The sequence below is a fragment of the Acanthaster planci genome, linkage group LG10, assembly GCF_054643075.1.
Source record: "Acanthaster planci isolate LZ-2023a linkage group LG10, COTS_SCS, whole genome shotgun sequence".
Taxonomy (NCBI): domain Eukaryota; kingdom Metazoa; phylum Echinodermata; class Asteroidea; order Valvatida; family Acanthasteridae; genus Acanthaster; species Acanthaster planci.
Genome location: NC_141786.1, coordinates 7,381,218 through 7,394,373, shown reverse-complemented (window position 1 = coordinate 7,394,373; position 13,156 = coordinate 7,381,218). Strand labels below are relative to the sequence as shown.

The window sequence follows — 13,156 nt, the reverse complement described above, 5'->3', positions numbered from 1 at the left end:
TAACTGCATGACCATCCGACAACTCTAGCATTACGAGAGCAGGAAGCCCTATCGTTAATTTACTTACTGGTTTGCAACGGGGTAATTATCTGCAAAATTGAAACAGAAAATGAAGGTGAGTAATTGATCAGGGGACAAACTTTACACTATTTTCTAAGCACTCATGTTTGGCACACTAGTTTCATGATGAAAAAATGTATTGAGATGGTATGAAAAACTCTTCAGTTGATACTAAGCACAACTTTGTATCCGTTTGACCAGCCAGTGGAAACTCCCCAAATGTTCTGGAACATTGAATCAGCGGGCCTATATAACGATATTTCAATTCAAGCAGTATATTAAAAATAACTTTCACTTGTTTTGTTATTGTAACGTTGACATTTATCTGAAGGGGATCGCCATTGCATGCCGAGGCTGCACTTTTCTGCTTTTGTCAAAATAGAGAAGGAACAGTTGAGTTAACTTTGGAGTTGCAAATGAGTATTTCGCTTAAGCAAAGAAGCCATCTGTGGCACATTTTGTCAGGATTTTCAGATTATGGGGCTAAAGATATCTTTAGGTTTTTTGCATGTGCACACCTGACGAGCATTGTTGAAGGGGAGTAAAAGGTGCCCCAGGGGAAACAAAAAGTCACTTTTTTGATAGGGGAACTAAAAAATTATGACATTAGAGTATAAGTAGACAAGGGAAAGAAAAAAAGTCATCAGTTTCCATAAGTTGAATGATTAGGCATTCACCCTGGCTCCTTTTCTTGTGGATGGTTATTGAATGATCTGCTTTACCGCCCCCTGAAAGCTGTGCTCCGTCCCCTTTCACACCTTTCAGAGCAGTTGCACGAAGACAAACAGAAAATATCCTAGCTCACCTTTTGTAAGTTTCCAGCAGACAACCCCAAAGATAATCAGACCAAGAAGAAGTACAGTGGTGACAGCGATCCAAACATAGATCAGACTTGTCTGTGCTGTAGAGTCTGAACAACGGGGAAAACATTTCTATTCAACATGCAACAAAATGACTGAGACGATATAAGCTACAATATGAGAATCAAGAACAGAAGGCTATTCTAGTCGATAAGGGTGCATTCAACAGGCATTGAATTGGCAGAGAATTTTTTTGTAATTTTACTGTGATTAAAGCCAGTCTTCCCTATAAAAGAAGTTAGCTCTGTGGCTTCATTACTTATTGAGGTTTTGGTCGTTGTGATTTTTTACTACGAGCTGCGTTTGAGCATTTCAAAACAGCTGCAGTGCATGACTCAATTGCATATGTTTTGGTTTCAATTTGACTGTTCATGTTTTCTTTCTTAAAGGTCTAATCAAAACAAAATAAGTTTCGGATTGCTGTCACGTTCTGGCATTGCATCACAATTGTAGCGCACTTATACAGCTAGCTTCCTTAATTCTTTGGATACAGGACTTGCTTTCGTGGTCTTGATGATTAATGACAATGGTATATTTCTACTCGATGTTTAACTTAATGGTCTCCCCCAACCACAACCATTACTCCATTTTGTTTCAGTATTGGTATTCTTTTCTTTTTTACACGTATTTTCAGATTTCTAAAACGGAGCAGTTTCACTGACTGGACGCTTGAAGAAACCTACACTTTCATCCAGTCATGTACTGGATAAGTGTTACCCACTTCCCTTAATACTATTATTCAATTTAAGGAATGAAGCCATATTTGCACTTGGCAAGGTTCAAGAAAGGAAGAGGGGAGTTCAACCTGCAGCATAAAGAAACATGGAGGAAATGATTTTTTCTCGAATCTTTACATTGAAAGAATTAGAAAGCAAACCGAGTCGGTCAGCTGATTGTTAATTTTTCCCTGGTTTGTAAAAGAAGTACCAAGCCAAAAGATATCAGAAGATTGTAATAAAATATGAAAAAACACGGCAAGTAATTAGTCCATTCATGCTACATAACCAAACATAGAAAACCAAAGTAAAGTAAATCATTCTGACATCTCAGCTTAGACGAAAAAAGGATGTGCGTATGAAGAATGACCTTTAATATAAACTCACCACCTGGATACGCAGTAGAGTCCGGTTGGTCGCTTTGTGACGGCACAACAGTGGACGCCTCATTCGTCACACCTTACAACATGTCAGTCACAGATTAATGATGTGAGAAATACTGTTTCGCAGTTTTTACTACCTCAAAAGCAAATGTCCTATACCCACACTTGGCGCACTGAATACTAGAGCTAAAGTGTATTCAGATTTACCTCCAAAGCAATGTCTTAATCCCCACAAAAGTAAAACGCATCCTCATTCAAAGTCAGAATGCCTCGCTATACAAATCGCAGTTCATTCATTAATAATTTTTTTGATATTTGATATCCTTTGTATGCCTTTCTTAAAGACATGCTGCCAAAGACAATAAAAATTTGCACATCAAACTTGCCCATCACAATGAGAAGTCACGATCGGGGCTAAGTAGGTCAATTCATATGGAACCCATGGGAGTAAATCCCGGGAATGGGGGTATATACACACCCACGGGGGGGGGCTATTGAATCATTAAAGCCCAATTCTGCGAAGAATTTTCAAACTGTAATTAAAACCATGACTTTAATTACGTTGTACCCGTGTTAAAGTGTGACCCATCGAACACCTCACACGTCACATTCGTGCCATTCATCGACCTCTGAACATTTAGGATCTCCAGAGAGCCATTGTCAGAAAGAAATCCAGACTTCTTGTTGTTTACACCGAACTTGCATGAAGCAGCCTCAGATCCATTCCAGCGCCATCTTAAGCCGACGTCGTCCTGGCATGGTGTGACCATCGCTCCTGAACTCCGTATAAGGCATTCGAGTGAGGCATTCTGCCCTTCTTCAACTGTTAGGACTGGGATCGTCTCCACTGTGATTCCTTGAATGTGCAAAAAAAATAAACCCAATTCTAATCAGTCGATTGTTTGGCCTGGAGGGAAAAATGGCCGTCATTTACCCATGTTAGATGGCACCTTCCGTTGGGTCTATACGGAACAAACCCCATGGGCCAGAGCTGTTCTTCTTTGTGTCGAATTCTATTCTCAGGCTTCATGTCGGTTCTGTGGCGAATTCTATTCTCAGGCTTCATGTCGGTTCTGTGGCGAATTCTATTCTCAGGCTTCATGTCGGTTCTGTGGCGAATTCTATTCTCAGGCTTCATGTCGGTTCTGTGGCGAATTCTATTCTCAGGCTTCATGTCGGTTCTGTGGCGAATTCTATTCTCAGGCTTCATGTCGGTTCTGTGGCGAATTCTATTCTCAGGCTTCATGTCGGTTCTGTGGCGAATTCTATTCTCAGGCTTCATGTCGGTTCTGTGGCGTATCCAGCGGGGAAAGGGACAGGGGGTATTTGTTTCTTCTACAGCATCACGTTGAGCAAGTCCGAATCAGCGTTTAGCTACTGATCCCCCCCCACACACACACGACAGAAACTGGATACGCCACTGTGTCGGTTTGATAACTTACCCAATGAAAGATGAGTTATGGACACCAAGAATGCAGCAACCGTTAGTGAGCAGACCTGCTTCATATTGAAAAAGTTGGATGTCGAAAGTATGAAATCTGTTCGAGAACTGAATTGAAATGACACTTGCCGAGTGCTGCATCTGTCATAAACATAATAAATGGCTTTCTACTGCATCATCCAACCAGGATGTCCTTTGGCCTTGGCACTTGAAAAAACGAAAACTGAAACATTCTGAGAGTGGTTTTTGTTTAATTTCGATTCAGTTGATGGGATGTCACAACCTTGGTTCAGAGGAACAGGGAATATATTTCTTTAGTGATATTTTTGCCGCGCCACTGGACCAAGCCTTCGTCGAAATGTCTTTTTGAAAGTGAGGAGATGTTGGTAGCAGCACTTTCACGATTTTGTGATTTCCTTTAAAAAAATTAATCTCCACTTAAATACGGCACTTGACGCTATAATGTTTTATTAATGAATAGTATAAAAAACAAATATTACTGACTGTTGTGAAGTGTAATATGATATTTCAACACGCAAGGGACGCACAGCCCCTGAGGCAAAGGGAGGATAGAAATGGCTCCACTGTTTGTGGACGGTAGAATCTCCTGTAAGGATATACGTAGTGATCTCGGTGGAATTAGGTATTAAAGCGTACAGGAAAACGAACCGCAGCATTAACTGTGCTAGAAAAATAACCCCTGTAATGCCTATGGATTGCGCTGTAAATGTAAACCAGCAGCCGCTGGTCTGCTTGAAAAACAACATCTCCAGCGTAACACATGGTTTTTGACTGGTCCCCCGTCCATATTATAGGGACCTGTAGCTAAGCTGCACCGTACGCCATTAGCCCTGCCAATGTGAACGCTGAATATAGCACGCCAATAGCACGGCTCTAACATAAGTTATACGTTTCTGCAGTGAGGCAAATAATAAATAAGTACCTATCCCTATTCATCTACGTTCAGAGGGAACGTCTGTATGACGTCTGGGCACTACACATGGGAAGGGAAACAGTCTCAAAAAGTTTAAATTGGTTAGTTTGGGGCTCTTAGACCTCAACGATTGAAAGGCGAGTCGAGGGAGTCTGTGCCTTTTTGCCATTGCTAAAGGAAATACGCTCAGAGCTGGAACCAAAAAGGGCGTTTTAGGAACTCACCGCATAAGTGCACAAGTTTATGCGCGTTTTGCGCGGGGCACGCTGAGAACGTGGAACGAATTTATGCTGGAATGTACGCTCTTTGCGTATGCGCCGAACGCCCGTAGGTTAGAAAACACTTCTCACCAGTGTGTATCTTTCTTTCACCGGGCGGGGTGCACTTCAACTCAGTGCGTATAGGGTGTCATTTTCACAGACACAAGCGCATAGACTGCCACTCTTGATTTTCAAAAGTGTGGGCAAACAATGTGCGAAACGACAGATGGAAGCGAGTTCGGTGTGCGTCACGTACAACCACTTACATTGCCTGTATTTCGTTTACATGTTGTTCCAAAAATACGTTCACTTTTTTTTAACTCTTCGGCACTGCTATCTCCCTATTTATGAAATGTTGCAACCGCATTTTTTTTTATCCCGATGGGCCATATAAAGTAAAGTTAAAGGATTTCTTTACAGTCGAAAAATGGCTTCATAGAATTTTATTGCCGGAATTGTTCAACTGTGCGTAAATTCCCTATACCGAGGGGGTGAATTTGCCCATGGTTTTGATTTCAGTCGGGCTCTGCGCAGATCATAAAAAAACTTTATTTTTGAATAGGACCTGCCGGTCTGTGCGTTGATAATTAGTAAGTCGGAACTTAGCAGTTCCTACCAATAATAATAAATTTAAATTCTTTGAGCAGGAAAGAAGCTTGTAATTTATCTGTGAAAGTACACAATGGTTTACCATGAACAAGAGCAGAAACTAGCTTTCCACTATTGATGTTATTAATTAAAGAGCACGGGCGGAAAACGCCCCCGAACCATCCTCTCCGATATTATCGCCGTGCTCTTTTGTGCCCCTTTGGATACCAACGGTCTGAAAGTTGAATTGAATTGACTAGGCAGTACTCGCCCAGCGCTGATTTTGTCCGAGACAGATCAGTTCATACTACCGAACGATAGACAATATCAATTTATTTTTAATCACATTGGCGTTTTATTGGGAAATTGTATCAAATATGGAAAGAGCAAAGTAATTTTTGTTTGAACCAGAGGCGTTATCTTCATTGGTCCGTGTGCTCCGACTGCCGTTAAAGAATTAAATCGTATATATTATTCTTAAGTTCGCACTTCATATCAGGAAACATTCCGACAAAGTGAGCAATTTTAATTTCCAACCATTAGCACTGTCTTCATCAGATGTAGTAGTGCGCCACTCATTAATGAAAAAGTTTTACAAAACGAAATTGTTTCTTCTTTTATTTAGTTTCAGATTCTATCAGAATGGTATTTAACCTAACTGCATGTGCCATTCCAAACACATGGTTCAGTATCTGCCCCCAGCAAACCAACAGAGGGAGCACTCTCCTTTGAGGGGAGCTCCACTCTGCTGGTTCACAAACGACTATAAAATTCGGCGTTCCTGTCGCTTGGCTACTAACAAAGTGAACACAGCCGGTCAACATGGCTTTTTTTTTTTCAACCAATGAGGGCTGCTTCTGCTCAACGAGGATTGAAATCCACTCCCGTGCTCACTGATGAGTGTACATTTTTACTAACATCCAGGCCGCTTTCAATTCTTACCTCATTGTTCGACCAAACAGGACTACTGGAAAATAAGGACTATTTCTAATAGGGGGACCTCCTCTATCACCTTTGGCGAAGCCAATAAATCTTTTTTTTTTGCCCTGAGCCTTTTATGGAGGGGTCTTCCAACCTTTATACTTAGTCCCCCTAATAATGGCAACGAGTGGGGGGGGGGTGTTAACCCTCCCCTTCCCCCGTAGATCAGTGCCTGTATTCTCCTGTACACATCTAGTCCAATGTGTTGCTCACTTTGATTTTGTTATATTTATTGTATTAAACACACCCTGATTAGTTTCAGAATGTTTTAGTTTTTGTGGTGTATGTATTGCATTGAGCTCTACTTCGTCTTCCCACCCCTGCTGACAAACCCCTTGAGGTAAAATGCCAATGATCAGTCGCTTTTTTATACATTTAACTGACAAAATCCATGGAAATATTTTGCTGAAGCTGGTATGGACCAGTGCCTATTGCTTGAAACCCCGGAAAAGTCTTCTACTAAAGTTTTTATGTTGTTCTCTGCCATCTTTTCCTACCTGCTTTTATTTAATTCTCCTTTTCCTTGCCCAGAATCAATCGATACAAGGGACAAAATATATTTTGCACACGGGTATTATCGCCGGGTAAAGAACCAGCTTTGCTTGCTATCGGAGCCAATCAAAGTCCATATTAAGGCCCCCCCCCAAAAAAGTCGCCAGTTTCTTGTCAGGACCTGGATCCCAAAAAGTGGTGCGACGACGCGGCTTTTTTTAACCCTCACCTTTTTTCTGGAAATGATGTACACATAACGCGACCGCATGCAAAAGTTACGCTGGCGGCTAACAGCACCAAAATAGACTGGGCCCAAGCACTTTCTAACTGTTTAAAAGCACTTAAAGCTTGTACATGTACACAGGACTTGAGATTACCTCGTTCGTCGGGTTCCTAGATGTAAATGTATATTACAGAATGACATCATCAAAGAGTGTCCAACTATGTCAGATTTGAACTAGGTTGCGTGTTTGGTAAAATATAATGCGTTTTCCTTTGTTAATTTTGTTTGCTATCATAGAAGATCGTTGCACTCCCCCCTTGTCCAGTTGTAAGTGTTGAATATTTATTTTTATGTCCCGATGTCATTCATTTGCATTGGAAATGATGTCTAGGGCGGATCTAGAATGTGAATCCTGCCTTAGAGACTCCAGAGCATAAGTACATGCCATGCAAGTGAATGTGAACAATTGGGGGTGGCCCTTTTGATAGTGTGTAATGGAGTGTGGGGCAGCGGTGTGGGTGGGTGTGTGTATATGGGTGTCCTACCCAGTTACCCGGGGGTCAGTAATTTCGCTGTCTTAGTCGCCACTGGTCATACTCCGCTCTCAGCAAGCTCCACATATTTACTAGAGATTTTGCTCTTGGGGTTTGATATTTGCTTTTCTTGCTTGTTCGCTGAGTGTTCATCTTGGAGTATTTTAGACTCCATAAACTGTGTGACTTTGGACAGGTGATCAATTACAAGCAACAACGGAGGCCACATATCTGTAAGAAGATTTTCCCTTCTTTCATCTTTGAAATGCATTTAAATGATTGAATTGACTGTCACTTTGCCATCTGATAGGTGCTGACAAAACTCAGTTGAATTGTTGATGTTGCTCAGTTGAACTGTGCACTTTATTTATGTGTGACTTGCACAACCGATCATGTATTTTCCTGTACAAAAATCTTAATTTTCCAGAGGGCCCTTGATAAGTGGCACTTAATGACCACCCAAGTTTTACTTCCAACGTCTTGCCCAGCATGGTACCTGAAAGGGGAGATGTCATGACTATTGGCTATTATGGACGTAGCGACCTTGCTCCTGAGTGATGCTACGTCTACCTGAGTGCGTCAACATATATGGTATTTTCAGCACATCCTGCCAGGACGCAAGAGCCATGGCACGATAGCGAAAGGATGGACTGAACTTTTTTTGCTTAAGGCTTACTTAAATTGAATTTATTTTTCTGTGAATTTGTAGTTTCACTAAATGGTTAGTCAGTCACCTCGTGTCTAATTTAATGCGGTACATTTTGCCTGAGTGGCTCGTTTTGCCTGTGTGGCTCGTTTTGCCTGTGTGGCCCATTTTGCCTCGGTGGCATGTTATTAGGTTGTGCCCAGGTGACTATTTATAATTTTTATTTTGACGGTCTTTATACATGTACGGGTTTTGGCCTGTTTACGTAATTCACTACTTTATATTTGAAGGTATTACGAATTGAATTTCATATCTCAGTGATACTGGAGCTCCATGTAGTGCACTGATCGATGTATTAGTGTTTTGGGGTGTTTCGTGATTGCAGGCCTGGTTCGTTTTAACCTCGATAGTCGATAAGCCGTACGGATAGATTTTAATACTGAGGAATTGTACATATGAAGGAGAAAAACCTGTGAACCTTGGGATTGTAAATAAATGATTTGATTACTAGACACTTGCCAAGTTTGTTTACTGACAGAGTCACAAACTACATGTATGGGAACTAAAGGGACTCCTTTACTGTACATATAACTAAACCGTACCCCATCCAAATGCGTTTAAATTACGCAGTAGCGGGACTCCAGTCGATCAACCAAGTTTGGCAGCTTTGGGACATTGTTTTGTGAAAAAAAAGATAACTTTTTTGTTTTACCGACGCGCAGGTCTACGGCCAACGAGCACGCTGACTAAAAACCGGAGACTTTGTTTTATTTTGGCCGAAGTAAACACTAGGCAAGTGACGCATTGACAGTGAGTAGAACGCGTGGGTGAGGAAACCAGTCTGTTTTATTCAGCTATACCCTTAACATTTTCGACAAACTTGCAATAATATATATATCATCTCGAAGCACATCAGTTTACAGATTAAGCACTTTTCAAATACTTCGGAAAACAAGAATTCGTGTTGTCCAGACAGGATAAATGGATGCCATCAAAAACTCTTCAAAGTTAAGCCAACATAAGTTTATTTCTCATTTTTTTATTTTGCTGGGTTGAATTTAATCTACACAGTTTACTTACTTAGGAATTGTCTCGTAGATCTCATTGATTAATTTTTGGAGGCTGAATCATTGACAGTCAGTATCAGGGCTGTATTATTTACGAAAAAATCCACGGGCTTCGAAAATGCGAGGACCTACCAAAAATACCGAGGTGTGTACGATTCAAACAAAACCGTGAATTGTGCCGGCAAATCGTCTCATGTTTTTGTCAGTACTTTGCGGTTTAAAACAGAAATGAGTACCCATATCATATCAGTTTAAGCGACTTTTCCACAACCGAAAGTTTTCAAACTATTATTCATCACGTGACGCTGCCCTAGCGGCATGTACATGTCAATATGTAGAGTTTCAAGTAAGGCATGTAGTTGTGGTGACGCGAGAGAGTAATGTACCGATACATAGTGGTACATGCTTTCCGCTAAGTAATACACGAGTGTCAGCTAGCTCATGATGACTACAAAACTGAGACAAAAGGGAAAAAAATACCGAGTTTCTGACGTAAACCCAAGCTAATTATATTTTGCTTTTAATTTTCATCTCACTACGTTTCAGTGAGTAGTTATGCCCTTTCCAGTCATACCAAACTACTCCTTTGGCGTACGCGCTCGTCTGCCCACCGAGGTACCTGCCATTCAGGTTGGAGTGGTGGCAGGATTTATACCACCAGGCGCCAGAGTACTTCACGGCACAGTTGTAAGGTCGGTACAAGTCCTTGTCACGGTCTTTGGTAGTAAAGTTCTGGTTACTGTGGTAGGACAGTGCATCACCTGCAATATATCGGCAGAATACGAATCCGGATCAATTGGTACATAGGAATGGAGAAATCAGTCCTTACCGTCTGTCCAGGATGAAAGTAATCTCTGTATGAAGATTCAAGTTGGCGTAGTGATACTTTCCTCGCCCCAAGCTCTGCGAATCGATTTCGAATCCTAAACAATTGGCAATTGCCAGAAAGCGGTGATTAGCCATATGTTATAGCCCAGCTACGCAGGTTACACTACTTGTGTCCTTCCTCCGTGGCTATAAAATGTCAAACTACTGCCAGACAGCGGTGATTGACACCAATTGGCTGAAATTGGCAATTGTGCGAATGGCAATCACATATTCCAGAGCACTGATTTGATATTATATTCTTGTCAATATTCTGATCACGGTGCTACGCAGCCCTGCCATTTCCCGAATCCCGGCGAAGCTGTCATGTGACTAGGGTTTTACACTTTTACCCTCATTCAGTGAGGTTTTCCAATTTTCCCTGTAATTATGATCTGTCCTGGTTCTCCTTTGATACCTAAAACTGAGCAATCATTTGCTGCATTCTCCCAGGAAAACTTTTATAACCGAATAAACGAAGGAAGGACACAAGTAGTTTGAACTGCATAGCGGGGCTATAACTTCTGGCCAATCACCGCTTTCTGGCATGCCTGGTACGTATAGCCTGAGCCCAGCGACCGCTTGCCGCATATCATCCGTTTCACAACCACCAGACCCTATATACCCTTTGACCATCGCCACAATTTTTTCTCCCGGTATCCTAAAAACCTTGTTTCCTGAAGTATAGGAATATGAATATTCACGTCCTCTTTGGTGTTTGGTATGATCTCACAGCAATATCAAATTTAATGTTTGCGTAGCTGCTTGGGTCTCGCCATTTGCCCTAAATCTTCATGTTCATAGTGCCCTTCTCGAACGTTTAAAATTACAAACACTGCATGGATAATGAAACAGTGAATGAATTTTGGTTTTTAAGTTTATGCACAATGACAAAAGTAGGTCAAACGTTAAGGCCTTTTGCCCTCTGTTTTTCCTGGTTACAGCGGTAAGTTGTAGTCAATTGCAAGCAAAGAACTGGAAGTATCGTTGAGATATTACTGGTCCCACTTGTCCTGCTAAGCTGCAGGCAGTAACCGGGCAGTTTTGGTATGTTTTGCTACTGCTGCCTGATTGGGCGGCGATGATCATCGATCTCTTGGAATTGTCAGAATTGGAATTCTTCTGTGTTCTTCCTTCCTGTTTCTTATAGGGTTATGCCCTCGTTCATTAACTAAAGAGTAAATAACTATTGTTCAGGTTGTAGTGTATGTTAACTATTAACGCTCACGGGTCGCACTTTTAACTGAGTTACATGTATCTGGTACAAAGAATTACTAACTTGGAAACCACTCAAACGATGCGGTATGTACTAGGTCGACCCAGTCTTCTCCACGACTAACTGCGTAACGTGGTACAGTCAGGAGTCTACCTGGGCTGGTATGTTCTCGTAAAATCTTCACTTCAATACTGTTGTTTTGGAAATGATACAGCCTCCTACTGTAAAGTTTGCATTAGATATCATTATGACTGACATACCAGCCGTTCCAGAGTAGCCTTCAACCGTCAACCGGTAGTTGTCACTCCCGTCAGCAACACGAAATGTGTCGTACACGGCGTACGCAGTGTTGTTTTCGAAGTCCTCGAGATCGACGCGCAGTCGGTACGTGCCTTGAGTGGTGAGTCGATGGAGGTTATCGTTGCCGAGCCAGAACTCAACGTTCAGATCACCGAATCCCCGGCGGTAACTCTCCCAGTCGCGGTAGAAGTCTACTGAGCCGTCTTGACGCCGCTGGAACACCTAAATATGGTCGAGAAATGGTTTCAGCACAGTTTGGAAGTTGATTAATTTAAAATGCACTGGAAGAAACAGTAGGGAAATCTTAAAACGCTTAATTTTAAAGTTGGGTTTTTAACAACCCTAAAACATCAGCACCAGAGTATTCGAAACGATTATGTCAGGAATGCCTGTGCACCATGGAGCGGCAGCAGGAGCAGTTCGTGCTTATCATGATAGAATTGTTCAACACATGAGAGAGGTTTTGCTGCAAAGTCTGGCTATCAGTGAATTCAAACATTAATTTGATGGGGGTTATTGCGCCCATTTTGTTCGTATCAAGTTTTATTTATAAGCCCTCATATTCAGTGTAAGAGTGCATTGGTGTGGAGGTGAAACTGTCTCATGAGCGCACCCATTGCTTATAACGTACCGTCCACCCGCCACCATCTGTCTCCATATCGCAGTACACATCGATCGGACCGTCACCAACCACAGGTTGAACCGTATAGACACCGCTGGTAGTCATGCCGTTTGCAAGCACACCAGAACAGTCCTTAGGAGGGGGGCAGGTAGCTAAACAGAACAAGTAAAACAACTATTAACACGATTAACGATTTCGGAACCTTGGAGGGGAAGTCAAGTGCAGCACTCTATCAATTAATTAAATGAGCTTATACGGTTCATTTTGAGGCCAAATTTTTGTCAACGATGGGTAAGTTTAATATACCAGTTTTAACTTTCATTTGGTGTTTCGGAATCATGACGAAAAGAGAAGGTTATTAGACCAATTTAGCGGGAATCTTTTCACATCACGAGAACAAATAATAAAGAGAGCGAAAGGTTTTGATAGATTCAACCAGAAACCCACCGGTCATGTTTTTCAGGAGTTCAGCAAACTCGTCGAATAATTTCTTTATCTTTTCGAAATGCAGTCTGACGTTCCTCAAGCTCTGGCAGTCGACACAGTCGGCACTGCAGTTACCATTAACCCCACCAATGATGAAATCCCCAAACAAGAGGAAAGCAAGCAGGATAATCAGCTGACCCGACATCATGTTGGAAGATTACTGCGAGAGACTCACAGAGGAGAATACTTTTCAGGCTTCGTGTGAGACAATTTATAAAGACTGGTATGATAAATGCCAGGAATTTTGGTTTGTACTGTATACACAGATTCACATTCACCGTCACGAGGTGATCGATGTCTACCAATCCAAGTAAAGTATCCAGCACTGGGTAATAATGTTCACCAATCACAGCGAAGTACCCACCATGAAAACAGTCAGTCACAGCGAAGTGGCACCTATATGTACCACGAGGGAGTCGGCATGTGAGAATTGAGGTAGAAGGTCAAATTGTATACAGGATCCATAATCATTTCAAGCCAACTG

The 13,156-nt window shown here is 41.8% G+C and overlaps 1 protein-coding gene across 1 annotated transcript; it reads right to left on the bottom strand.

Annotated features, from left to right (window-relative positions):
* Positions 1-8,942: 8,942 nt before the first annotated feature.
* LOC147797725 (microfibril-associated glycoprotein 4-like) lies at positions 8,943-12,881 on the bottom strand. Its single transcript, XM_087141929.1, has 4 exons — positions 12,634-12,881; positions 12,196-12,338; positions 11,525-11,786; positions 8,943-9,945 (listed from the first exon to the last, which is right to left on the bottom strand). The coding sequence occupies exons 1-4, from the start codon at positions 12,818-12,820 to the stop codon at positions 9,692-9,694; spliced, it is 846 nt and encodes a 281-aa protein (XP_086998055.1). The 5' UTR covers positions 12,821-12,881; the 3' UTR covers positions 8,943-9,691.
* Between the last annotated feature and the right edge of the window lie 275 nt (positions 12,882-13,156).

Excerpts from the sequence above, each read along its gene's own strand:
- LOC147797725 (XM_087141929.1), bottom strand. The coding sequence starts at position 12,820 with ATGATGTCGGGTCAGCTGATTATCCTGCTTGCTTTCCTCTTGTTTGGG. Across the intron at positions 12,339-12,633 it reads ACTCCTGAAAAACATGACCG|CTACCTGCCCCCCTCCTAAG; the intron begins GTGGGTTTCTGG and ends TGTTCTGTTTAG. Across the intron at positions 11,787-12,195 it reads CAGATGGTGGCGGGTGGACG|GTGTTCCAGCGGCGTCAAGA; the intron begins GTACGTTATAAG and ends GACCATATTTAG.